General features: G+C 36.9%; 1 protein-coding gene across 1 annotated transcript; it reads left to right on the top strand.

Annotated features, from left to right (window-relative positions):
• Positions 1-1,985: 1,985 nt before the first annotated feature.
• Positions 1,986-26,977, top strand: AZI2 (5-azacytidine induced 2). Its single transcript, XM_009288626.2, has 8 exons — positions 1,986-2,088; positions 9,889-10,118; positions 12,840-12,965; positions 13,280-13,379; positions 15,159-15,307; positions 18,156-18,217; positions 21,652-21,767; positions 24,898-26,977. The coding sequence occupies exons 2-8, from the start codon at positions 9,894-9,896 to the stop codon at positions 25,284-25,286; spliced, it is 1,167 nt and encodes a 388-aa protein (XP_009286901.1). The 5' UTR covers positions 1,986-2,088; positions 9,889-9,893; the 3' UTR covers positions 25,287-26,977.
• Positions 26,978-27,138: the final 161 nt, after the last annotated feature.

Raw genomic sequence — 27,138 nt, 5'->3', positions numbered from 1 at the left:
CCCCGTCGCCGGCGGGCAGCCCCGGCCCCGCGGCCTGCCTCCCGCGGGGGGTCCCCGGGGGTGCTGAGGAGCTTCGCGCCTCGTTGCCCGGTGGAATAGGAGCGGTTCCTCCTGGGGACAGAGTTGTTTCTGGCTGTTCTTTCAGTTTCTCTTTTAAAATACAGCTCTTCTCGTGGAAGGAGCAGGTTGGCAGGGTCTTGTGCGGTGTCCCTGCCTGCTTTTGCTTTACAGGCGAAGTGTAGCTGGGTAAAGAGGAGCATCCCTGTTGAGGGACGGTGAGCGTAGTTTAAAGGTATCGCCAACGAGTTGGGAGTGGGTCTCAGGTAGGCAATAAAACTAGCCAAAAAGCTGCACCTGATTAAGCTGAAAAACTGGGTGAGTTCTTAGAGCAGCAATTTGTGCGTTAGTACGGGGGAATCTGGCGAAGGAAATGAACAAAGTAGGATTATTGGCACAGGTTGTGAAAACAGAAACATGATGAAATACTGGAGGAGACTGGAATACAGGTGTTGCAGGATGTGTTGGTTTGGAAGAAGGGAGTACAGATGAGTGTTGAGATAGTCTTATATGCTAGTGATGCTTTCAACTTTTAAGAAATTTCAGCTTTAAATCCTGGTGTTTCACCTGGCAGGGACATTACTCCACCCTCCTTAAGTAAATCTGTGCTCCAGCAACTTACAAGTGAGAGTGGGTTGGGCTGTAAACTGTTCCAGTGAGTGGTTTTAGGAGCTTTTGCATTTCTCAAGGAATCCCTTAATTCCCCTGCTGTCTTACACTGCGTGTAAGCATACTGGAAGCCAGCTCTGGAAAAAGCGGACTGAGGGGGGGATTATTGTCATAATGGTTAAGTCTGCTCTGGGCTCCAAAGGTCAGGTGCTCTTCTGAGGCAGCGTTTTCTGAGAGGTGTTATTGTGGACTATAGGAAACATTTAATTTCCTGGATATTGGTGCGTGATCAAATGCTACTGCTGCTAATAATACCAGTTATCTGTTAGCACGTGTATCCTGGAATTTTTATCATAGAAACCAAAACAAATCTTAAGATTACTACTACATTTTGTTCTTTGAATAATTGATATTTTGTAAAAGAACTAGTGATAGAAGTAACTGTTGATCACGTGATTGCACTATAACAAGTAGGAGACTATTACCCCAAATTCTAAGCACGATTTTTGAGCCAACAACTCTGAGTGAAGTCAGAAGGCAGAAAACACTGGTTGTGTGAACTCTAGATCAGATTATATGAGGGTTTTAGCCACATCCCCCCCCAAACCCCACATTTTTTCTAAAACTACTTTTTTTTTTCCCTCCAGTGCTTGTATGCTACAGTTTATAGTTCAGAAAAGTATAAAGTGACCATTGCCAGGATACAAGCTAGGTTATTTTTTACGATGAAAATTAAATAGTAAAAAGTTCTTTAGAAGAGCAAAGAGGGTGAAGTGACATCTTTGTGCAGCAAAAATGGGTAATAAACTAGAGATAATTTTAAGATTGCCTAAATTTCAGCAAATACTCTGATTTGGGTTTCAGTATGTCCGTTTCCTACATGATAGTTAAAAGGCGGGGCAAGTGTGACATTATCAGGTCAAATACGTGAACAAACTGTATTTAGTATACTCAGGGTGGAGAAATAGAGTAACTTCATCTCACCGCGTTGGAAAAACTGTACATGAAGTTGCAAATCCAGTAACATTTGTTGTTGTGATATCAATAGAAGCGTTGAATTGGGGATTGTGCGTTATGACTGGAAAATGTTAAATCAGGGATGTCCGCTTAGGAAAGTGGAAACTACCCTGGAAGAAGTGCAGACCAGTTACTGCATGTGCTGTCGATATCTGATTTCTTTAGAATAGATTTTGAAGAAAATAAGCAAAAAGGTAGAAGTAAATGGGATAAAATGCAGTGTGGATTTACCTTTTGATATATGTTTTCATTCTTTCACAGGTATTTTCTAAACAGAGGAAGTCTAGATAGAGAGTCCATATTCAATAAAACAGTTACAGTGGCAACGAGATCCAGTTTGTTAAAATGGCGATGACGGGATTAATACAAGAGTCAGGCTAGTAACTAGCTTGATAGAAATCAATGGTGGGTTCCGCTGAGGGTGACTTTTAGAAACTACATACGTATGTGATTTATCCACAATCAACTTTGCAGTCTGTCTTATGTTTTTGTTATATGTTTATACTATAATTGCATTAATTAACTATTATTTACATGATTATATAATGTTTTTATGTGGAGTTCTTGGTGTATAAAATGGTAGATGCTACTAAAATTTGACAATATTTTTGGGGAGAAGAAATGAAGTTTGGGAAGGGAAGTGAAGCATAAGTAACGTGAAAGTCATTCACTTACAAGCTGCTAACAGGAACTTGTGTTCGAATGACCAGGTTTGTCTGAAATAATGAGACGTAAACCTGAATATAGAATCATAGAATCGTAGAACAGCCCAGGTTGGAAAGGACCTGGAAGGATCATCTGGTCCAACCCTTTGTGGAAAAGGGAGCCTAGATGAGATTATATCTAGCACCCTGTCCAGTCGTGGCTTGAAAACCTCCAGATGGTATGTTAGTGAATTGCAGGATGACCAAGGGCCATCAGTGCGACTCAGTTTAACTTGCCTTTTAATAGCTGTGACAGGTGAGGTGTGTTTCCAGTTGAGTTAAAAGTTAATGCAATTATACAAGGCTTTCAAAATATCTCATCACTGAACTTGTGAACTTACTGTATGTGAATTAACCTGACAGTTGAATTGAGTGGGAGGAAACTTACGTCTGGGAGGTAGGACCTACTGTTTGTTTTACAAAAGAAGAGTTAAAAAACCCAAAACAAACCCTCTTAACTTTTGTAAATAGTTGTTCTTTATAAACATTTTGAAATGGGAAGGAATGAACACCAAAAAAAGTGTCTATTAAAATAACATTCAGTGTTAGCCTGAGAACATATGGGTTTTTCAGTAACCTTTGAATATACTTATATTTGGTGCTAGAAAGGTTTAACAGCCAGAAGCCATTCTTGCTCCTACTTGTGTTTCTTTGGCAGTATTGCTTCTAATTAGTTTCAAGATGAAATTTAATAGTTTAATAAACAGGATTATATGATGTTGAGAGGACAATATTTAATTGACTCCAACTTTTGGGGCTTTTTTCCCCCCTTTCCTTTTCTGATGATAGTTGTCAGGGAAAGTGGTGGTTGTGACAGCATCCACAGAAAGGCAAATTGAGTACATTATGATGAGGATGTATAGGGTTTGCAAATTAGTGATGAAGATACTGCAGTATGAAACTGTTCAGAGAAAGTAAAATTTATCAAGCACCGTTGTCATAAAATGGGCTTTTTAGTACTTTTCTAATTCTTGTGAGAGTAGATTATTTATTGTAAAAAGCTTGAGATTGAAAAAATTGCCTGTTGTACCTAAGGAGATTTTGCTTGGCTCATCTAGCTTACCCAGATGTTCATGACAGATGAACTACAGTGAACTGGTTTGTGAGCTTAGAGACAGTAACTTTCCATTTCCTGGAGGCAGCAAAATGAAAGCGATCTGATTTACCTGATGCGCTGATGTGTTTCTGAAAGAGCACCAAGTATGCTGAGGCTGCAGGGCTGTGCCCTTGTACACATGGACTCTTAGGGCGTGCTTTGGGGATGTGGACTTTGTCCATACGGAAGGATAAGCAGTGGCCAAAGCTAGCAGCTACTGAGATGTGTGTATGCAGATTTTTTGCTCTAAAAATGGAGTAAGTATCTGTAAAAAGCGATGTCTCTCTCTGTAGAACAGACTGTTCACGACTGGAATCAAAGAGAACCAAAGATTTCTGAGGGAGAGATGCAAAATGATAGATGCTTAAAGAGACTGGAAGTCTTGCTTGTTTTAGCATCATGTGCCATATACTCCATATACTGTGTGGAGTTTTTGATGTTGACTGCAGGAATTCTGTATTTTCCGTTGCTGTGCTGGAGTGTCTTTTAAAAAAAAGAAAAAAAGCAGTACAACTTTTCTGAAATTAAGGTGAGGGCTGCAATGCACTCATTCAGGATTCCTGTGGATCAAAGGCATTTCTTGAATTTTATGCTTTATTTTTATGTCTACATGCATATATACACCCTTCTGTGTAAGGCAAGGTAAAGCAGTACAAAAATTATACTTTTATTATTAACAACTGGAGACTGTTCATACTACCATTATGAAGTCAAACCCCTCAGGTCTGGAAGGTAAACAAAGTAAAACGGTCAGACTCTCAGTAGCCCTGAAAAAAATCAGGAAAATACCATCTTGAAATTATTTGCATTTGACATTTGGAAATATTTTGAAAACCCTTCTATTCTCTTTCAAATCAAAAGATGGGGCAAAATGGAAATCTGCTCGATACTGGGAAAAATTCAGTGTAATCCTGCTTTTATTCTCTCTCCTCCTGATCCGAGAATAAGATTAGCATTTCAAACTACAGAAATCTGTTTGTGCAGTGGTCTGTTTGCTATTAGAGCCTCTGCATCCTGTATTCCTCGTGTGTAAAATGTGTTTTATATTTAACTACCTCCCATGGTGTTAATGACTAATATTTGTAAAGCTCTGTGAAGAGAAAAGCTGTATTTCTGCCAAGCATTAGTAAGAAATGGGAAAACATTCTTATTCTCAAGATATTTAATATATTAAATCAAAGCTGTTCTATAACTTACATTAAGTGTCAATGAACAACAGAAGTGGTTTCTGGAAACCATTCTTCTCTACAGTATGTGAAAGAAAACTTAAGTGGTGCCGTCTCTTCAAACTCGTATGCTTATAAACAGTGGACATCATTACTCCTGCTAGAACTTAATACTATGTCCTGTCAACAGTGTATTCGGGTTGTTTGGGGTTTTTTTAAACATTAATTATTTAATACAAACACTAATACTATTCATTTAATGTATTTATTTTTGGAAGTAAAGATTAAAGTCCTTTTAACTAGGCTGTTTCATGTGCCGATCGTTCTAAAAAAATATAAATGTAACATGTTTTTGTCACAGGCAAAAGTATTAGGGAGACCTTTCTTGGGATGGGATGTGTGGTAAGTGGGATTGTAAAGCTTGCTTTAAGTAGGCTGAGATGGACATCAGTTGTATTCATAGACATTAACTTGTCTGTACATTACTTTAAATATTTTCGTGGGAAATCTTTCACTTTAACTGGTTACTCTAGCACAGATTATTTCATGAATTGCAACTCCAGAGGGATCAAAATTAACTCGGGTGCTTCAGAGTGACAGCTCTGGGGCGTCTGCAGTAGTGCGTACAAGCATAGCTTTGAATTGGAGAAGCCAAACAGAATAAAACATGGGCAGAGGTCTGTGGTTGGACTCAGTAATTACTGCCGTCCTGCAAGCCCTTCTGGGACTGCCAGATTTGAGGAGTCATAACTTGTGGAATAATCTAATGCATGTATTGTGTCAGAAGCACTTCTTTGATTGTTGCTTACAGTTCGTATTTTTTTTAAATGATGTAATATAATACTGGAGAAACTAAATTTTGATTCCTGTCCTTAAAGAGTAAAATTGAAGGCTACAGCTGTAGTCGGGGATTTCTTACAGATATAGCCCCATTTTGTAAGGTTTTGTCTTCTGAGGGTTTCTGTCTGCCGCTTTAATATCATGAGAGAGCTTCTTATGGAGAAAGTAGCATTTGTGAATATGCCTTCTCTTTTTTTTTTTCTTTTTCCTGACAGCACAACAAAGAGCTGGGTGAACTGTGCATTTCACCATGACCTTTATAGAACTGCTGATCTTACACTGTTTAACGGCCAGGTTTTATTCTTGTATGAGCTTATATCTTTTATTGGCCTTTTAATACAGGCTTAGCAGGTGCTGGAGAAGTAACTGCTTTTTTTTTTTCTCCTTTGGAAGTACTTCAGAAAGTTTTTTGCAGTGTAGAGATAAACTGTTCAGGGGTTTTTGTTTTCTTTTTTAGGTTGTGTTGATTTGTTTAGATCTATTTAGCAGTGCTGCTCTAATTTTTCTAATGTGACTTTCCTCATGCTCATCTAACATATACTGCAGTTAGTGGTGCATATATTGTAACTTACTTTTGAGTCATCACGCACCTATCCAATACAGAGGTCATAGCACTTTTTTTCTTAGGAAATGTCTATCATATAGTTCTGTAGACGGTGAGATTTGAAACTTTTTGAAATATGCAATAAAAGGAATATTCAGTAAGCACAGGCAACAGATTGATGTTTACTAATAGTTAACTGTTAAAATTATTTTGTATCAACTCATACCTGAGATTTGATAAATGCTTTTTTTTCTTCATTTTTTTTTCCTCTTCTATAAATTTTTTGCAATTTTTGCCATTTGTTAAAAATTTAACTGTGTGGTTTTGTAGAATAACTATTATGGGAGAAAATGGGGAGCTATTTAGAATAAAATATATAAAGAGTTTTCCTTTCAGATTGACTGACAATAGCATCATGAAATCTCTTAGAAATCGTAGTGGCTTGTTTATCTGTGAAGAAAAGGTGCTTTCGGTTGCAAGAGTAGTGCTCCTTTCCAAAAGCAGAAATGTCCTTTAAGAGGTAGGGGGAAATCTCAAAATACCAACAGCTTTTTGTTTTCTGAGCGTGTACACGATGGCTTTTTGAAGTGATCTTATGCTAAACTTAGAGTAATGTAAATATTTTATTATTATATTTCCTTCATGTGATGCTCTAAAATTCTGGGTAAATTAGTGTTCAGTGGCATTTAAATTTCAATTTATGTAAATCTGTCCATTTATTTGAAAGTGATACTTGTATGAAGTCTCGGTTTTGTTTGCTTGCTGCTGGGCACGATGACAATGGTGATTTGAATCATGTTTCTTGTAAAGCTGAAACAACTGCACTTTTTTGTGGTCGTAGCAGTGTAATACGGTGTGTGGATATTATTAATACTTTATGTTAATAGAGATAATGAAAGATAAAAATGAAGTGTATACAATGTGAATATTGTGGTGATTTTCCCTTCGTGACAGGCTGTTGAGCTTCCAGTACAGAGAAGTTGTTTCATGGTAATTTTATTTATTTTTAACAATTGAAGCAAAAAGTTTAAAAATTGCACAATTCCTTCTGAATATCCCACTTACCTCACTTAAGCCTGTGTAAGGTGTGTTGCCCCTTTCCCCTCCAAAGTGTTACATCATCAGATCTGTTCTTTAAAGGGATGAGCCAAGAGGAAGGTGTCTTATTTGGGTACCTGTCTCTCAGGAGAAGTAGACTTTCGTTTTGTAGGCAGTTTGTCGTCACTTAGTTGCAATAAGATTAGTCAAAAATGTGCATATCGGATCTTTCTGAAATAGTTATCTTGTGTGTAGAAGTTTAGAAAAATGTGTATTATGAGCCCCTTTGAATTATGCGGAATTATATGCTTGTCTTCTAAATAGCATCCAGTGCTGGCTGAGAGAGCAGCATCAGAAAACCAGAGTTGAATAATTCTGTGAACTAAATGAGATCTTTCAATTAAAAAAATGTTAGTGTAACTACTCCTCTTAGTAGGTGCAGGTTAAGTGTGTACCTGAATTTATAAAATAGTATTTGTGTATGCTGAGTCTTATTTGGGACATCTTGCTCTTTTGGAAGCTCATAAAGGAAGTAAGCTTTAGTTAGCAAAATACAGGATAAATACGGTCTCGTCTTCTGATGTTGTCTCCTGTTTTCTCTTGCTGCCATCCCCTGGTGGAACTGATGTGTGCAAGAAATAGGGAATGTATGATGCTCAAGTTTAGGAGCTATAGGAAAGTGTGGGGATAAAGATGTGTTTTATGTACAAGGTCACACAATCTGCTGCTTTCTTCAAGAGGTAGTGATAAGCTGTGACACTTCTTTGATGACATTTGAGCCTAGTATTCAGAGAAAAGGAGATGCGTTGCCTTGAGAAGGCAAGCTCTTGGAATTTGATGAGATGGGTGAGAAGACTTGCAGGGCTATTGGTAAAACGGGGAAGGAAAAGCTAGTATGTTATGCTCATCTTAGAATGCAAAATGAGCAATTCCTTCAGTTGGTTAATGCGGTTCGAATGATGTAGTGCCTTTGGTCAAGGTCACCTTGTGCATGGAGCGATATTATTCTTGCAATGAGAAGGAAGCAAACCTTTTTTGCAAGGCTATTTCTACTTAGGTACGAGGCAGAGCAACAGGCAAGGGAAGCTTAGGCTACCTGTTTTGTTAGAATACATCACACAGTATGCGAGGCATCTGTTCGCCTCCTGAAGATAACCATTAAAAGGACTTCAGTTTTGGTTTCTAGTTTTCTTGGCTTTTTTCACTGTTGCAACTCCATTGCTGTCTATTTAGTATAAAGGAGCTGTCACAGGTTTTTATCATGTTGTCTAACTGGCTTGGAGCAAATTGAGACAAATGGGATAACAGCACCATTGTTCAGCTATAGCTGTACTACAGCTCTTCATAATGCTGCAGTCCATGTAGCTTTTCCATTGCTAGCACGGTGAGAGAAATTTGACCACATAGATAAGCTCCAGGGCAGTTGATCCCTTTACGTCGTAGTATCGCTAAACAAATGGAAGTCTAGTTTGAATTAAAATAGCAAATACACAGTAGAGGCAGCGATTGTGGCTGTGGGGTTTTCCCCCGCTTTCCTGCGAAGTTCTGCTGATCAGGTCAGTTTTCTGTTGAAATAACTTTTTCCTACAATACAAACTGTCTTCATTATGCTTATTTCTTTCATTCCAGCATTTCTGTTGGTTCATTAGCCAATCATCAGGAACCTAAGGATTTGTTCAAGGGGAAAAAAATAAAAGTAAAAATCTGCTTTTGGTAGAAGTAGCATCAGTAGTTTGTTTAAGGGGAGGGAGAAATACTATCAGGTACTGTATAGCATTTGTTAGTATTGCATATAAATGCAAGGAATCTTGATCTTCATAACTTAATAAGAATGAGCTGTGTCTTTTTCTTGTTTGGTTGGTTTTGGTTTTGTTTTGGGGTTTGTTTGTTTGTTTTTAAATCAACCCCCTGAACTTGTTCCTGCTATCTAGTAACATTAAGGAAAATGCTGTTGGGGCTTTTCCCTTAGGACCTGGAGTTCAAGAAAGTAGATGGAGTTTCTTAAAGGTGCTATCTTCTTACTGAATGTTTTGCTGTGCCTAAAGGATGTGTGTTGTAACAAAAACTCAATCTAATGGTTACGTTGCATTTGTCATTCAGGTGGATTTGCCTGGTATTTTAGGGTGACACTTTTCTTACGGTCAGGTTATTGTCAGTTTTCTCCATGCATGTTGAGGCAGATCATGTTATTGAGTACGTTTTCATTCTCGCCATATTTGCAGTCAAGAATTATTGTAATTGTTGTTCAGCAGGATGTTTTCTACTGTGACCAAGTAAAGAATAGCTACTCATGCAGCCTCTTTAAGGACTAATGCAAGTGTACCTTAAGATTCCATTTTAAAGTTTGGGAAAAGTATGAATATTTGCATTCAAGAGTGAAGGAAATTTGGCACTTGTGCTCAGGAACCACAGTAGTTAGTTGATTTCTTGCAACTATAATCTCTTTTACTGCTCAGAGCTGACTTACAAAAACTCTAATACAATATTCCTTTGGAGTTCAAATACTTGGTACCAGCTAAATTCTAGGATGCTGTTAAGCCTTAATAAAAATGAATTTGGGGGTTCATAAATCTGATGTGTACTCAAAATATTTTTATCAAGTGACAGTGAAAGATGCTTCTTTTCTAACCAGCCTATTTTCAATGTAAATTGGGTTTCAAGATTTTTCTGCAAGGTTAAGATATTTCCTGATTACTCAGTCTTGCCGTACTTATACAGAAACACCCTGCAGTATTATTTTGGAAGGTTTTCAGACTTGAGACTCTTGATGAATTTGTCTTTGTGAAGATTTTGCACTCGTATCTGTCTTTTTAACAGCTGTCATGGAGGAGTTGGTAGAGGATGACATCTGTATTTTGAACCATGAAAAAGCAGACAACGCTCCTAAGAGAGACGGGGAGATTCCTGTTTCATCTTACAGTGGAGATGAGTCTGTTGCCTCACACTTCGCACTTGTCACTGCATATGAAGATATCAAGAAACGACTAAAGGAGACAGAGAAGGAGAACTACTTCTTAAAAAAAAGAGTGAGAATTCTAGAAGAGAAGGTAAGAAAAAAGTCAATTTACCAGCTTCTGGTAGCAGCTACTTTTTTGCTCCTGGCTGGATGGCGGAGCAGATGGTTAAGTATTTAAAGTATGTACTTAAAATAATTTACAAGTTAAACAAATAAAACAATTTACCAAAACTTTAAGTGAAACACAGTTTGTTCCTCTGGTACTCTAGTTAAGTCATACTGGGATTTTTGATTCTTACTGGGCATCTATGTGATGCAATGCAGTAGTGCCCTGCAGGGATACTAGCTTTGATTCAGAAAGACGTTGCATTGGATCGTTACTGTATTTCATCTACCTCTTTATGGTGTTTATTAACTTGGGCATATGTGACTTAGTATTGTTGAATAGTGAGGTGCCAAGTCTATAAACAGTCAGAATCCAAGAATTGTCTATCAAAAGAATCTCTTGGGCTCAGCATACCAAAATGATAAGGAAAAATTGGTTGTTAAGAATATCTGGCTAGGTCTCACTAATAGCAGTCTCAAACATGAAGTACAAAGTTGCAATGCTTAACATAGAGGTGTTGGCTGGCTATTTTTTGATGCAGTCATTCTAAAACATAAAGGAATCTAGAAATTTATTTTATATGCAGTTTCTCATGGCCTTAGTCTACTGAAGTTCATTAAAGCTAAAAATGGACCATGATGCAGGCTTTTCTCCCCGAGTAAAGAATCCTATTGTTAAACGTATATCCATTGTTCAGTAGTGAGTGTCTTTGTTCTGCAGAAGGTCTTGACTCTGATAAATTGCTTTCTTATTAATATAAGATGGAAAGATAGATCCTAGAGCTAGAGCTGAGACATTTATTAGGACTTAGTCCTAAGTATGTGCTACTGACTCTTAAAAGCTTACAAATAATTTATTATTTTGTGGCATTGGAATGAAGAGCTTGAGTCACACTCGGTACAATTTTGAAACACTTATTCGGAAATTCTTGGTGACTGGTTTGACAGGATTGGCTTTGTGTCAAAAGGCAAAACTTTCTCAGCACTTTATATAAGGTCCTGTGGGGGTGATGGGGATAGGAATAGAGCTCTAGACTGAATATTCTCTGAACCATGCTGAGTGTAACATCTTTTACGTGGTTACTCAAAATCACAGCGAACAGGACTTGATGACCTTAACAATCCCTTTTAGTCTTGTGTCTTTTGGTTTGGCCTGGTTCAGCTTAATTGTCTTGAAGATAATACTTTGTTTTCCATAGAGAAAACTTTTATTTTAGTATGTGAATACCACAAAAATGTTTCTATGAGAGAGGGGCACGGAGAAGGCCTAGACTGTTAAGTAATAGAACTGACTTTCAGTCCTTGTTAATGGCTAGCATACCTGTATGATAAAAATACATGGGGAAGTTACCCCTAATAAGTTTTAAATTTCAAAGTGTATGGAAACTTCCAGAAGGTTTGGTAAGGCTTGTGTTCTGTCTGAATGGCTTTATTTGGGGGAGGAAAATGTAAAGGACAAAACTTAAAATGAGTAGGACACATACTTCGTGGGTCAATACAAAAAGCAAAGGGCAGAAGCTTCCTATCTTTATGGCTTGCTTTCCCATACTTTCTTTTGAGTGAGCACCTAAAAGAGGAGATATTTAAGGTAGATACATAACTGTCACCTCTTTCATTTTTGTAATTTTTTTGTGTGGCTCTCTTAATTTTTAAGAAAACATATATACATCTGTCTGAATGGCTTTATTTGGGGGAGGAAAATGTAAAGGACAAAACTTAAAATGAGTAGGACACATACTTCGTGGGTCAATACAAAAAGCAAAGGGCAGAAGCTTCCTATCTTTATGGCTTGCTTTCCCATACTTTCTTTTGAGTGAGCACCTAAAAGAGGAGATATTTAAGGTAGATACATAACTGTCACCTCTTTCATTTTTGTAATTTTTTTTTTGTGTGGCTCTTAATTTTTAAGAAAACATATATACATCTGTCGCAAATATCGACATTAGGTACAGTGAATGTGTTTAAATGCCTCGATAATTTAAAGCAAGTGTGCAGCTTAAATAGAATGACAAGGATAATGCAATACTTAGTCAAAACAAGAACTTTCTGTATGGACGGATGTAATTTGATGTAAGACTTCTCTTCTTGCTGTCTTATTAAAAATACTGAATATGTTTTAACTCTGCTCCCCTCTTTCTGACAGTCTAGTTGGTAGTGTTTATTCCCCCTTGCTTGTCTCTTGCCTTAGCAGGCAACGAGATAGTGGTGACCTGGGAGTTAATAGTATTTGTAAAATAATTCTGCTTTGACTTTTCTCGCATAAATACACTGAAAAAAATCTTTGTTTAAATTATGAGTCATTAAAAAAAATGATGTTCACTTTCCTCTTAATTTTCTATATGTTGTGTCTTTATATGCTTAAAACTCTTTTTCCAAAAAGTAGTTTGTGCATCTTCAGAGCCTGGAAAAAATATGATTAAGGGGTTGTCAGTGTGAGTAATCATGACTTATGGATGGCTTTTAAATACTCGTAGCAGTAAACTAGCAAGCATTAAGTATGGTTAGAGATTGCAGAATTTGTAGATGGCCTTTGTTGCACTTTTGTAAAAAAATTTTGGTCTGTATCAATGTATTTGATTTATTTTCTAAACTGAAAAAAAATGCTATTAGTTTAATGTTGCAGACTGTACTGTTGCACTTTTTAAATTTTGCAGTTCTCAATATAACATACAAAACTTATTATTTCTCATGTTTGTTAAATGTTTAGCTGCTGGGCTCCCGACTGGAAGAGGAATGCAGCTCAGCTGGACGTGAACAAGTGAATAAGGCATACCAGGCTTATCGAGAGGCCTGCATTGACCGAGATAATCTGAAAAGCAAACTGGATAAAATGGTATGCCTTTTTAAGTAATGATTTAAGTGCATGTTCTGTAAGTACTGCATAGTTAGTAAATGTTTACTGTAGAATGAATTTTATTTGCTGAAGATCTGTGGTGTTTGTTTTATCACTTTTTTTAGGTTTTTAAAGTACATGGCAATACTTTATGTAGGAATAAATTTTAAGTATCTCAATTTTATTACTGGGCTAGGCTAATGCTAAAAAAAAATCAAAGCAATCGTTTTCTTGTTTTGTTTTTAAAAAAAAGTTGAATTATCAGATGTGATAGAAAAAAGCTTCACAAATGGCTTCCCTCCCAAAAAAAATAGATGAAAGAAAGTGCGGAATCCTTGAAAACCTTGAATGAACAGTTGCAGTCTAAAGAAGTAGAGCTGTTACAACTAAGAACTGAAGTGGAAACTCAACAAGGTATGCATCTGGTTACTTCATCTTAATGTATGTTGACTAGTCTTAGTGGTCATATTATGATCTCAGAGCATGAAGAGGTTTAACCGTATATAGTGGCTAATTAAGAGAGGAGTATACTTCAGTGAGATACCTTGAGCTTGTATATGCGTTCATTCTTGTAAATGGTGACAGGCATGTTTTATTATCATAGGCGAGGAGCTCCATGGTAAAGATCTGAGGCTGTCATGTTCTTCCACTGTAGGTTATTTAATAACTTGAGAAATGTGCATAACCTGACAGTTTAATAGGCTAGTCATGTACATCTCTGGACACCACCACCTTTTCCTCAGAGTGGGGCAGGGGCATACTTGTTCAAGTATCAAACACTATCCAGTTGCTACCACTTTCTCTGGTACCTGCAGATGATCTGGTATATTGCTTTGTTTCACGGTTGGGCTATGACAGGTACAAGAGGATGTTGTATAGCAATAGCTGCAGTCGACAACAGCTATTAAAGGGCTGGGGGGTGAGGAAAGGTAGAAAGATGCTAGTTGTAGAGAGTCTGGTAGAAAGAGGGAAGAGAAACAGTGTACCCTGGCAATTCCAAAAGCCCAAATCCAGCTTCTCTTACTGCCATTGTAAAGAGTGCTGTGTAGATGATAGGTATGTAAAATAAAACACCATGGAAGAAAAAAATAATCTTTATTACTGTCCTGTTACAAGAAAAGAGAAGAAGAAAATGCCATCTATGTAAAGTTAGAGATAAGGACTGGACTTCAGATTCTGTACCAATGCAGTCGTTTGAAGGGTGCTTCTAAGTATTGCTGTGCTTGATTGGGTTACTTTCGAAGAGGACCTCAAGCATGTAATGCACTACTTCAATTGCACAAGTTTTTAAACCTAGAAGAACAAACCACACGTAGTAGTAGTAGTAGTAGTATCATCATTGAGAACATCATGGTTTAAGGAGGTAAGAAGTGCAGAGTTTATAAAGAGAGCTCTGAAAATGTGGTGATTTCAAGCCTTATTTAGTAATCAATTTAACTCATAAGTGGGCTCTGAGTACCTTGTTTAGGAAAAATCAGAGTAGCTTAAGCTTGTTTAAATTGTTAGATTTGGAAGTGAGTGTATCATGCAGTTAAAGACTTGGGGGTCTTCTTCCTGTCAGGTTCTTTCTCTTCTTGCTGTCTAACTAGCATCCTACTACTGATTTGATGCTAGGATCGTCTTAGGTTGCTTCTTAATAGCAACAAACCACACATAGTAGTAGTACGACTGTGTGAATTTGTTCTGTGTAATAAGAAGACTTGTGTAACTTCTAGGCATTACCCTTTTGTTTTGATTGTATCTTTTGTAGCTCTGTTTGGAACTTCTTGATAGTAAACTTGGGAAAAACTTAGGGTAAATTATGTAATGATATCAGTCTGAGGGGGGGAAAGGCTCATGTCTTCAAAGCATGTAAGAAGTACGCAAGTTGGTGTATGTATCATGTGTGTTTGCCATTAACAGATTTTTGTATTTCCAGTGCCTTTTTATGCTGTTACTTGCTTTTTCTTTATGTAAAATCTCCAGTGCATTCTTGGAAAGTAGGGCTCTGTACTTTAAACTTGGAAAATAGACTACTCTGCCAACAACTTTACAAGTGTTACCATTTCTCTGTTGTCATAGTCTGCAGTTTCTTCAGAATGTACAGGATGACGTTTTTGTACGGCATGGGCTGGATGAGGTGAAACCTTACATACTGAGTTACATTTCTTGAACTGAGACTGAAATCTGATTGTCTTGCTTGTCTTCTTACAGTGATGAAAAATCTGAATTGTACTCAGTCCAGCTGGGAAATAGAGAAACTGAACAGTGACCTGAAAGTGCATAGTCTGCAACAGGATCTAGAAAAGCTCAAGCAAGAGTGCAACAGTCTCAGAAAGGAGTTGCAAAAATCCAGGCAGAAGGTACCTTTATTTTTAAGGAATTTTTGTATTAATAGATGTTTTATTAAATAGTGTTATAGCATTATTTTAAAACCCTTCTGCAAGCAAAATAAAGGGTAAACAAAGAGATATAAAGTATATAATTGAGTGAAAGATTAACATCCCAGTAAAATTAACCGTAAACTTTTTCATAGACTGGCTTGTTTCTTGGAAATAGTACACTTACATAGGTGAGATTTCCCAGCTGTTGCCCATATAACAACAGAAAATAAAGCTTTACAGTTTTTTATAAGTAGCCGATCAGATCAAAGTGTTCTATGCTGGTATTTGTCTTGGGCTGGACTTCTTAGAAAGTTTGGGCAAAAACTGGTTTGGTTTGGGGGTTTTTTTGTTTTTTTTTTTTTTCTTTTAAAACAATAAAATGCTTATGTTAAAAGATAACATGAACTTTGTTTAAGGAGCTCTAGCGCTTTTCTTTAGGGTAGTTGCATGAAGCTTGTCAGGAAAGTGGATTTTTGTAACGAGGTTTCCAGAATCTTGCTATAGTCTGGGGCAAGTGTCTGTTGTGAGGGACTCATTGTGTAAGGTAGATGTGATTAGGATCTCAAAAAGGAAATTAAGATTGCTTAACAGTAATAAAATGCATTAAGTTTAAAAAAAAAAAAAAAGTCTAGTGCATGCTTACTGCTTTACATGATAAAAGGTACAGTGGCAGTCTCTAGGACTCTACAGTCACATTGAAGCTACACAATAAATTTAAAAGATTTAAATGTGACTGTTTGAAGAGGCAGACTATTTTAGGTTCCTTGTGGTCATTAATAATTCTGATTATGTAATCTCGAGTCACATAATATTTGAGTGAGCCAATATTCAGGGTATGATTCTATGTAAGACTCGCAGATAGAATCCTTGCATGGCCATCATCCTGCCTTCAAACAGGATTTGGTTTAATTTGGAAATGTTTCTTTGGCTCTTTTTCTTATGGGCACATTTACATTACTACAGAAACGTACTTTTGAAGCAAATCTCCTAATCACTGGTGCCTACTGTGCCTTGCATTACGGAGCATTCAGGAGTACAGGAACTGGATTCCTTTTGGATGAGACTAAGATGATGCACCCCAACCTCTCCTGGGCATTCAGGGACCAGACTAGAGCTAGCCTGAAGTCAAGTCCTTCCCCCCCGCTGCCCTCAAAGCATATACAGTTGGGGTGTTTGGGTTCTCAGCGCTGCAAGTGTCTCTGCAGATCTGCTGCTGTCATGCCACACCCCTAGCTTACACGGACAGGCTTATGTGCACCGATTGTCTTGTCTCGGGTTTAGTCTGTCTTTTTTCCACTAGGTGGGGATAAAGCATGTTACCTGGAAGGCGTGTGAGGTGTTTTGTTAACTTCAGTTACTGTTGGTTGTTGTTTTCACTCGTATCTGGAATTCTTTTAGGTGTTTTCAATAACTTGTAAATTCTGAAGGCATACTGTAACTTGTATGCAGTCCTGGTGTCTTCAAGTAGCTCTATAGAATAGAGTAACAGCTATATAAATAATTGAAGATTGCAGATTGTATTGTGAGAGTGAATGTTGCTAGAAACAACAGACTAAAATAGCAGTTGTAAGGAATACTAGACATGACACTGTTTAAATAATGCTTATGCCAGCAGCCTTTGTTGCAAAGAACAAATATAAGGAACAGCCCTCTTTTTGCCCCCCCTCCTCCCCCCATCATTCCTTCTTGGTCCTGGTAACTGCTTAATATAGGAAATAAAAAGGTACAAGTTTTCAAATATGGGGTAATATAATGCAACTTTTTTCTTTTTTTTAACTATGAAATTGAATCTCTGATGGGTGGTGGTGGGAAAGTCTTCGGGAGGGGGAAAAATTGTCAGGTGAAGTACAGGGAAATGTGATCAATGGGCAATGACAAGTCAGCATTGTTTCAAATCCAGCTGGTATTTTTGTTATTAGTTTTTAATTACATTAGTTAGCATTTTCAGATGTTTTTCTACCTTAGGCAAGTATACTTTCTATTTTTTTTCTATTTTTAGATATTCGGGTTTTGCATTGTAGTTGATGCAGTGTATACATTATATTGACAAGTTGCTTGAAATGTATATAGGCTATCATGAAGCCACAGTAACAGGTATCGAATTCGTAACAGCTTTGGCTAGAGGGAAAGGTAGTAGGAAGAGAACATGAAGAGAAGGGCTATAAAGGGGAACTCCTCACAGGTGAGGGTCTAATAGAAACATGACTAATGAAGTGAGCCCAATGTTTGATTTGTTAAACAGTCCTGTGAATTTCAGTGAGGCTGCTTGTATGCACAATTTTAAAGCAGTCTTTCAGACTCAAGGGATAAATTATGTTTTATCATAAAAGTAACTTGTGGAAGTAAATCTATACCGAAAGTTTGCTTTAATTTAAAGGTCTTTATATACTGGGACAGGGAAAGAACAAGAGAAGACTGATTACTTTTTTTTTTAATGGAAGTCAAAAGCCTTTCTCAATTTTTGCTTTTCAAAGAATCACAAATTCCGAGAGCTCAGCTGTTTGTTTGGTTTGGGTTTTTTTTTTTAAAAAAGGGAGTATGGTGCTGTTTGTTTGTTTTGTTTTGTTTTGTTTTTTAAAAAGAGAGTATGGTGGTGCCTGAGCAATGCTTTCATATCAGTAGGTAGTTTAAGCATTTTTAAGTGGAATTTCTTAGTAGAAGTCTTTATGTCCATTTTGAAAACCACTGCAGCCAACAGAAATGAAGACTACTTTACTTCTGAATTTCAGTATTAGCGAAGTTGTAGTTTCACTGCAGTATTTTCAGATAGAAGATCTGAAATGATATGTTCATTCCTTCTCTATCGTCCCCTCATTCTGTTATGCAGGACCAGGCTCAAGATGAAAATCCATTAAATGGAGACCTCCTTCGAAGGCAAGACATCCAGAGGTATGAAAATCAAGTGGCTTTCATGTTTTATTTTTAGTTTACTGAGGGACAGTTACTTGAAAAATATACTTGCAGCCTGTTCAAATGTGTTATTTCAAATTACACAATCTAATTTCAAGTCTAGGTATACTGATTTAGCAAGATCATTGTAATTTTTTTTCTTTGTTATGTTGGTAGTCCAGGATGATGATGATAAGAAAACACTTACATCTTCAGATTGTTGTACAGAAAATGAAAGTTAAATTATCTTGGGTTTAAAAATCAACTTTTTAATAATTAGTTGACTTGAGGAGGTGGTAGATAAATTTCCAAGCCTCATCCCAGCTATAGAATATCTTCATTCTGCATATGGGGAGGTTTCTGTGTTTGCATAGGTGATGGCTTCAAATCTCTTGCTTAGTATTGGAACATACATTCTTACTTAGTGCAGTGCAATAATATTTCTACTAGAAGACATTTTCAATGTTTTTTTTTTTAAATATTGAGGAGCCATTGTGTGACCTATTCAAAGAGAAATAGCAGATTTTTTTTTTAGCTTTTTTCTCCAGAAAAAAGCTAAAATATCGGAAAGCATTTGTTCTCATTTTGCAGCCATTCAAATAATAATTGTGCTTATGATATAAACTCCTATATTATCCTGTCTTGAGTATGTGTGCCATATTAGAAAGTGTATCTATATCCTTTAATGCTTTATGCAAAAGAACAATTCATGAATGCATGAAAGTTCCCAAATGATCTGTCTTGCAGAAACGAAATACTAACTGCATCTCTTATAGCCAGTTATGCCTGTTCGTGTACTTACACGATTTTCCACAAGAGGGAAGAGTGGTCCTTCATAATGACAGATGGTTTAGTGTAATACCTTGTTGCTTACTTGGTATTGAAGAGATGGGAAAGGAAAGCAGTCACTGAAAGAGAACAGTATAGATATTTCTTTTCATGTGTTCTCTGGTGTAATGATGATGATATTGTACGCACTATACGCAAATTACACTTTCACCTTTCACCTTGACTGGATAGCTAGCTAGCTAACACTTTTTTTTTCTTGTGGTTTCTGACTATGAAGATCCAGCCGTCTTACACGCCTGAAAAAAGGTGTTATCTCAAGGTATAGCAGTTATCTCTCTGATCTTCCAGAGCACATTTATTCCACAAAGTGACATTTAGGTGGCAACCATCTGAATTAGCATATGTACGGTATAGTGTTTATTGTAATATGACATAAATAATGAATGTGTAATGTGTACTGAATATGTAAGCCCATCCAAAAATCTGTGGAAAAACACTTGGAAAAACCTCCTACGCGAAACATTTGTTGTAGCAAGCAATCCTGCTGTTTATGGGAGACGGAGGCATTTGCAGTTAGTTAACTTTTTGGAAAGTAATTATTTCACATGTGTCAGCAGCCTGCAAATCTGACTTTAAATTCTTGGTTTGCAAATCTACTTTGCTGCAGATTTAGATAGGCTATCATAGTCAAGGTTTATATTACATGTTTGAAGGCTGTATAAGATAAACTTCCAAGCACATGGAATCCTTGGTTTTCAGTTGCATATTCCTTGAAAATTAGGCTTTGCAATAGGATTGTAGGTCAGTATCCACAAAAACAATTAAAATATGTTACGTGTGATTTAAGTGGAATTCTGGTACCTGCATCCCTTTGCAAGATGCTTTTAAAAGCACTAAATGCAGGTTATAACATTTATCTAAGCACATTCCTTCTGGTTGGTTGCAGACACTGAGCTGTTCTTGTATTTACCACTTCTATATTAAATATTGGACAGTTCTGGTTTGATATAACTGAAGTTTGTTTGATCTTATTTCTGAGACCAAAACACATGAATCAATGGAGTGTGGTTGCCACATCAACTTAATTTTAAAACCGTCATCTCTTAAAAGTTCAAAGAGCCAATTGGATTCTGCAGTCAAAAGGCCACAGGTTTAGCTGAACTTATTGAAATATCAGTTCTGAAAATTGTAACTTTCTATCTATCAGAATTGCTGATACCTAATACATTACCTATTAAACTATCAGCTTCCTCTGTTCTTTAACAGAGTTTTTGAATCTGAATATTTGTATTCTGGGGAAATATTTCTGTGCATAGAAGGGTATTTAATTTCTTTGTTTTAAGGGAACTCTCTTAGCGTTAACTTGCAGAACAGAATAATAGCTGTTTCTCAGAGTGCTTTTGAACACGTTCATGCCTGATAAATTTCATGCAGGAGTGATCCTAAATTGCTGTTTTAGAGGGATAGAAATCTGTATATATGCATGTTTGAAAATACAGTTGTTACATAGCTTAATATTTCTTAATCATCTCAACAATAGTTTGAGGTACTGAACTGTTTTCAAATAAATGTCTTTTAGGTGAATATAGTGAGGAAGAAAGAAATATTCTGAAAAATCTCATCCATGATATTTGTCCTCAATAAATGTGCTTTGGTAGAATGTTAAGCATTAAAAAAAACATTAAATCATTGATTTCATGTTTAAGATGTAGTAACTGCATCCTTATGTCGTTGAACTCTAAGTTAATTATTAATCAACATAAATGTGGTGTTCAGTGAGCCTTTGCTCGAAACGTTACGTTACCAGGAAACATACTGTGATCCTGACTTTTCTGATTTTTTGTTCTTGATTTTCTTACCAGCTAATAACCTGAAACTTCAATATTGGAACCGCGCTGCTGTTGCTAAATATGTTTCTCATATTATGCTGTCTTATCAGAGAATGAATTGGGTCGCTATTTTTTACACTGTCTGATAAGGCAGTGTGTTAACATAAATTAGATGACTTGAACATGAAACAGTATGTTTTATATTTTAGTTTGGTCTATGTGTGGGTGCTCAGTTTGCATCTTGGGTATCTAGTCTGAATTCATTGTAGCGAAGCGAATGGTTGTAGAGACCCAAATACTGATTTTGATTGAATATTTAAAATTATGATCAATTAACGTTAGTAGGATCATAACATGATGGGGGGGTGTGGTCAGTTATCAGAAGCCATTCAAAGTTAATACTCTACCTGTTTGCAGTCCAGTGTCCATTTAATTTTTTTTTTTAAAGTATTCCTTTGAGATTACTAGTTTTATGGGAAGATAGTTAGTTTCAAATAATGAAATTGGAGAATATGCTTTGTATTTCTTCCCATTCGGGGAACTTGAAATTATTGGTGTCATCTAGTATGTTAATATGTAATACATTATATATTGTAATACGAAAGAGTCAAATAAAATACACGAAGGTCCACCAGTTTAAGATAATTATCAGTACTGCTCAATTCATTTTGAATTATGGTATTCTAGCAAAATTTGCAGTGTATGTCAGGCAAAAATGATTTATTAACAGTTAACACTTGATAAGCCTGTTAATAGGCATGAGGGTGCTTTAGAGGTGGCAAGTATTTAACTTTTTAAAAATTTCTGTTTTGAAAGTGTGCAACAGGCATATTGGGAGCTGAAGAGAGAAATGTCTAATTTGCGTCTAGTGACTGACGTGCAAGCCAAGGTTCTACGAAAACTGAAAACAAACCCAACAGCGACCATGAAAGGCAAGTCAGTGTTTGCAGTAACAGACCTTACAAACACAAACCGTTGATTCAAGCTGTACCATTTTAAAAAGAAACTAGCTATCATATCTTATCAGAATCTCATCAATTGAAGTTGATAAGCTAGACTATATTATGGTTCCAGCCTACCCATTTTCTGCTTTTGCTTCTGTCTCATACTGGTCAACTTCACACATAAAGGTGTTGCTGATGTGTTTTTTCTTCAGTACTGTATTCTGTTCCCCTTGTGGCTTTTTTCTCAGTCAAGTGTTGCTTATGTGCACAAGGCTGAGGTGTTAAGTTTAGTTGTATTTGACCTTTTACCACAACTACTTCATATTAGGGGAGAAAAAAATCTTTTTGCAAACGCAGTCTTATTTTCCCAGTATAGAATATATAAAGTATTAATTTGGCAACATTTTAAAATCAGACCGTAATAGACTGAAATTCCCTTATGGTTGCATATTTCTTTATGTTTGCATTCAGAAAAGTTGTCTTTTCTAGCAAAACGCTATGCAAGATGACATTTTCTGAATGTCAAAATACTGGGGCTGCAAAACTGCCTTATTTCTGCTGCTACATTGCAAATAATTAAGGGGAAAATAATTTCCACATAAGATATGTATAATTTCTGTGAGCAGTTCATCAGATGGTTCTTCTATTTCATACGTATGTTTCTCTCAAGCCAAATGCTTTACAAGAAAGCGTTCTTACTCTGGTGGGGCCAGACTACCAGTCTGACTGTTCATCGCAGTGTTTATTTCCTTTGCTTTCTGCTCACTTCAGTTGTGTTTACTGTGTTCAGAATACAGAAGATGCTGGTGAAAGACGGTGAACTTGGTTACAATATATTGGTGACAGTCTCTGATGGCCCTGTCCCTTAGAGATCGAGAGGTTTTGTTTCTAAACAGCTTTGATTGGCTCAGCGAGGTAATGATAGGATTCACCTCCAGGTCAATCACTGCCTTTGTCTGTGGCCAGCAGTGATGCAGGATCACTCTCTGGCACTTGGCTGATAATCTATCAACACATTTTGTAGACTTGGTCAAATTGTTACCAGGTGAGTCTGTGTTCCTACAGTTCTAAGGCACATTTGTCAAGTAACTTCAGCAGAGAAACTGGGAAGTGTATGAGTTTTTAATCCTGAAGTCTGTTGAGGTTTGATGAGGTCATGGAGTATCTTTCTGTCCTTATTTTTACTTTGGAGTTATCTGTCTTGCCGCTACACAAGTACTAATTTTTTTCTCTTTTCCTACCTGGTGAACAGTCGGATTTTCTGAGGTTGCTAATGCAGTTATACATCCACAGCTATAAAAGACATTATTGATTGATTGGGAAACAGTGGATTTTTGTCTTTTGCTCTGTAGGCTTTTTTCAGTAATTTTTCAGAAGTATGTGAGAGTGAACAGGTTCAGCAGAAATTAAAACTGTATTTATTTTTTTTGTTTACCTTGCTTGTCAGCCACTCTTACGAATGCAATGCAGGAGATTGGGAAACAGTGGATTTTTGTCTTTTGCTCTGTAGGCTTTTCAGTAATTTTTCAGAAGTATGTGAGAGTGAACAGGTTCAGCAGAAATTAACTGTATTTATTTATTTTTTTTTGTTTACCTTGCTTGTCAGCCACTCTTAGAATGCAATGGCTTTTTTCAGTAATTTTTCAGAAGTATGTGAGAGTGAACAGGTTCAGCAGAAATTAAAACTGTATTTATTTATTTTTTTTTGTTTACCTTGCTTGTCAGCCACTCTTACGAATGCAATGCAGATATATCTGTGCTTATATTTATAGAAAAATCTTGGCTTATGCAAAATACGGGTAGAATTGACTTAAAACTTTCACTTCCTATACCTGTAGTACTAGTTATTTTACCATATACAAACTAGTTGCTGCTGTAAGAGGTGCGTTAAGTCTACAGAACACAATGTATTCATTGCTGCATGTCTGATGTTAACAATATCAGTTAACATGCGGATTCTACTTAGCTGTCATTTATGTATGGAGGCATTTTCAGCAAACGTGTCCGCTTTTGGGTTGGTTTGGGTTTTTTTTTACATTTTCAGTCCGTTTTCAGTGGATTCCATTTTTCTTGAACTTCTAAAGGTCTGTAGACCTCAAATTGCTTTTTACACCTGTCAGCACAAAGAGGCCAAATCCAGTTCCTTAGCATGTCTTTCAGATATGATGCCTGTGCTATGGGAAGGTGCTTTTGGCTGACATTTGCGAATTGGGTACCACCTTTTAATTTATAGTGACAAATGGAAGTTGTATTCTGTGACCAAGATACTGGCTCCTCTTTCTGTCCCTTAAGCAGTAAAGTTACAAATCACAGTCCATGCTCAAGATTCACAGCTGTTCCAGAAAATGACCTGTAAGATGTGAGTTTCTTTAACTGCAGGAATCATTAATCTACTCCCATTACATGGTTATGTAAATTATCACTACAATAAATGACCTGGTTGCATTCGGCCATCTGTTCAGACGTGCGTTGAAGGTGCAGCTCTTTCATTTCAGGTAGATGCTGTGCTGTTTCAAAATCCTCCCCTTCCTAGCGTGGTTTAAAACTCCCCTGGAATTTCAGATGGCTGAATATTGCAGTCTGTTGCTTTACTTTCAGAAGTCAGACAATAGTGGAGCACAGAGTTCTCCGTGAACACCATACGTTTCCCTCTTACTGCTTCATGGACAGTGAGAATTCAGGTTCTTGGCAGCCTGAGAACACAACTTGTTAAAAGAATCAGTAGAGTAGGAAGAAGCGTGCTTTGTGTAAGCAATGTTCTGAATCGGGTCGATGTCTCCAAGTGCATGAAAATCCTCTCTGTTTCAGCATTCATTCCAGTCTTGTCAAAAAGAGTCATCAGTTTATCTGTGTTCAAGTGGGAACTGGGAAGTTTCCTTGGTGTTGGGTGTATTTTAGACATTGCGATTTCAGGATCTCTGGTTCATCTTGCAAAATCTGAGGCAGTTAGTACATTCAGTTCGTAACTTTTAAGTAGTTACCGAGGTAAAATATGGTCTGAAAATTTGTAGCTTGAAAACACTGGGTTTAACACACCTGCAGTACTGTAGTACGTTTGGAGTATATGGAAAATGCATTAGATAATGTCACTTTAAAATCTTTTATCTTCTTTCTTCAGCTTCCTCTACTGCACCAGTACAACGTGTTGACTTGAACATTTCAAAGCTGAACTTGACATCTGGGGTAGTCTATAAGAAACTCTCACAAAATGATAAAGTACTCTGCAATGCTGTGTCTCCCTCTCTGCTGAGAGACCTAAAAATCCCACCTGAAAGGGTGACTCTACAAGCATGGACAAATGAGAGACCCATTCCAGTTGATGGCAAAACATTTCAGGAACACCATTCTTATGGAAAGAGCTCTCTGGAAGATAATTCCTGGGTATTCCCAAGTCCTCCAAAGCCTAATGAGAATGTGTTTTGGGAAATGAAAAATAAACCAACCTTGTTAAACTGTCCAGCAGATTACCTGGATCAGTGTAATCAAAACTGTCTGCACAAGAGTTAAACAATTTTTAGAGTGAACTGAGGCTTTTTTAGGATGGTTCTGAATAGGCACCTTAACGCTTGAACTTTTAAAGAGGGAAAACAAACCGTCTTTAATGTTCTTTCTTTATTTTTAATTCTAGCTCCAAAACAGAAAGCCCAGTCTTCCTCTGCTGTAAATCAGGAGCAAGTTCCTTGAAGTTAAAGCTGTGCTGGTACGATGTAAATATAAAGAAATCTAGCTTGGGGCCTAGATAGTCTTGTACTGCAAATGGCATACATTTGCAAAAGATTACACTGAAAAGTGAGTTCTTGGAATAAAACAAAGTAATCTGGTTCTGTATTTGTTTGCTATTTGTATGTTATCGAGAAAATACTTGGTATCCTGTGTTAAAACTTGTACCAGCTCTGAGCTTATTTTTTGACAGTGGGTTTTCTCAGAGTAAGACATAAAATGAAGAATTGGATTATCTCTCCCTTCTTCCTTTCAATTAACTTTTCTGATTCCTCTGGTTTAGAAATGCATTTTTATGTAATTTTTAACCAAGAAAGGTGAGACTTTTTTTCTTTTTGGTCAAAATCTCGATTTATATTAGGTAGTGGCAAGAGAAAAATCACTGCTAGGCTATCCTGTTTCGATTGCACCGTTTTGGGCCTTACTGTGAATTATAAAGGATCGTACGTAATGCTGCTGAACACTGTGAATGCTGGATGTTCAGCTCGTTTCCCTCAGTCCATGCTGTAGGAAACCGACTTAATCCTGCGCACAGTGGTGCCTGCCACAGAATCATCCCGTTCACAGTGCAGTTATCCTTATTGTGCCTCCTTTGCACAGCACCAGAACCTTGACTTTGTATTTGTGTGGTGGTGAAGGCTACTAACTTTTCTTTTATTAAAGAAACAAAGCCTTAATTTAATCGGACTAGGTGTTGTAGCATTGTTGATATATATAAAGAAGTATTTTTGTGGTATCTTTAGTATGCCAATAAGAACTAGTTATTTGAATTGCAACTGCCTGCTTTATAGACTATGGGTGTCCAAGTACTTTTTTTTTTCCTCTTAAGGCCAAGAACTGTTCTTAGACAAATACAATTATGCCTTTTTTTTTAAACTGCTCTGCTTCATATCTGGCTTAATACAACAGGGTTAAGTGAAATGCCTTTGACTGCTCAATACATTGAAGAAAAATGCTTTGTATTTTAGATCTAGGATACCGAACTTGTAATGGGTGGGGAGACGCTTAATACTAAATATGTTATTTACAGATGTGTGGGTGGGTGAAGTATTCGACTTCACAGGTCCACTTAAGATCAGTGTAATAAAAATTAATTTCTCAGCTTTTTAGTAGCAAATTATCTTAAAAAATGCTTGCAAATACATGAGGAAACTATGGCAACGCTTTTACAGCCCATCATTACTACGGCTGTGATACAGTCAAAGTGCTGCATGACCTGTGTGGTTCCAGACACTTCCTTCCCTGTGGAGTAAGTACTTCGTATGATGCCCATCTTCTTTTCCTCTTTCAGTTTGTCTATCAAAGTTGAAAAAAATGCCTTCCCAGATACCTTCTTACTGTATTAGTGAACAGCATACATAAATAATGTTTCCCATTCACCAGATACTGTTTTTATCTTTCTATTATCTTGCTCACGTATACTGGCTTGTCTGTGATTAATGGAAATGGTGTCAGATGCTGGAATTTATTCTGACCAATGAACACAGCTGACTCAGGGGAGTACAATCTCTTGGAAAGTAATAGAACAAAACCCAATATGCATAAAACAAATCCAAGTCACTGGGCTTTAGCTGATAGAACCAACTACCTGTGTAATAACAAAGCAGCAGAAAACATTTCTCATGTGGCTGCATAAGCT

This window comes from Aptenodytes forsteri, unplaced genomic scaffold (assembly GCF_000699145.1).
Source record: "Aptenodytes forsteri isolate BGI_AS27 unplaced genomic scaffold, ASM69914v1 Scaffold9, whole genome shotgun sequence".
Taxonomy (NCBI): Eukaryota; Metazoa; Chordata; class Aves; order Sphenisciformes; family Spheniscidae; genus Aptenodytes; species Aptenodytes forsteri.
The sequence above is the reverse complement of the archived record's forward strand: the minus strand, read 5'-3'. Positions and strand labels throughout refer to the sequence as shown.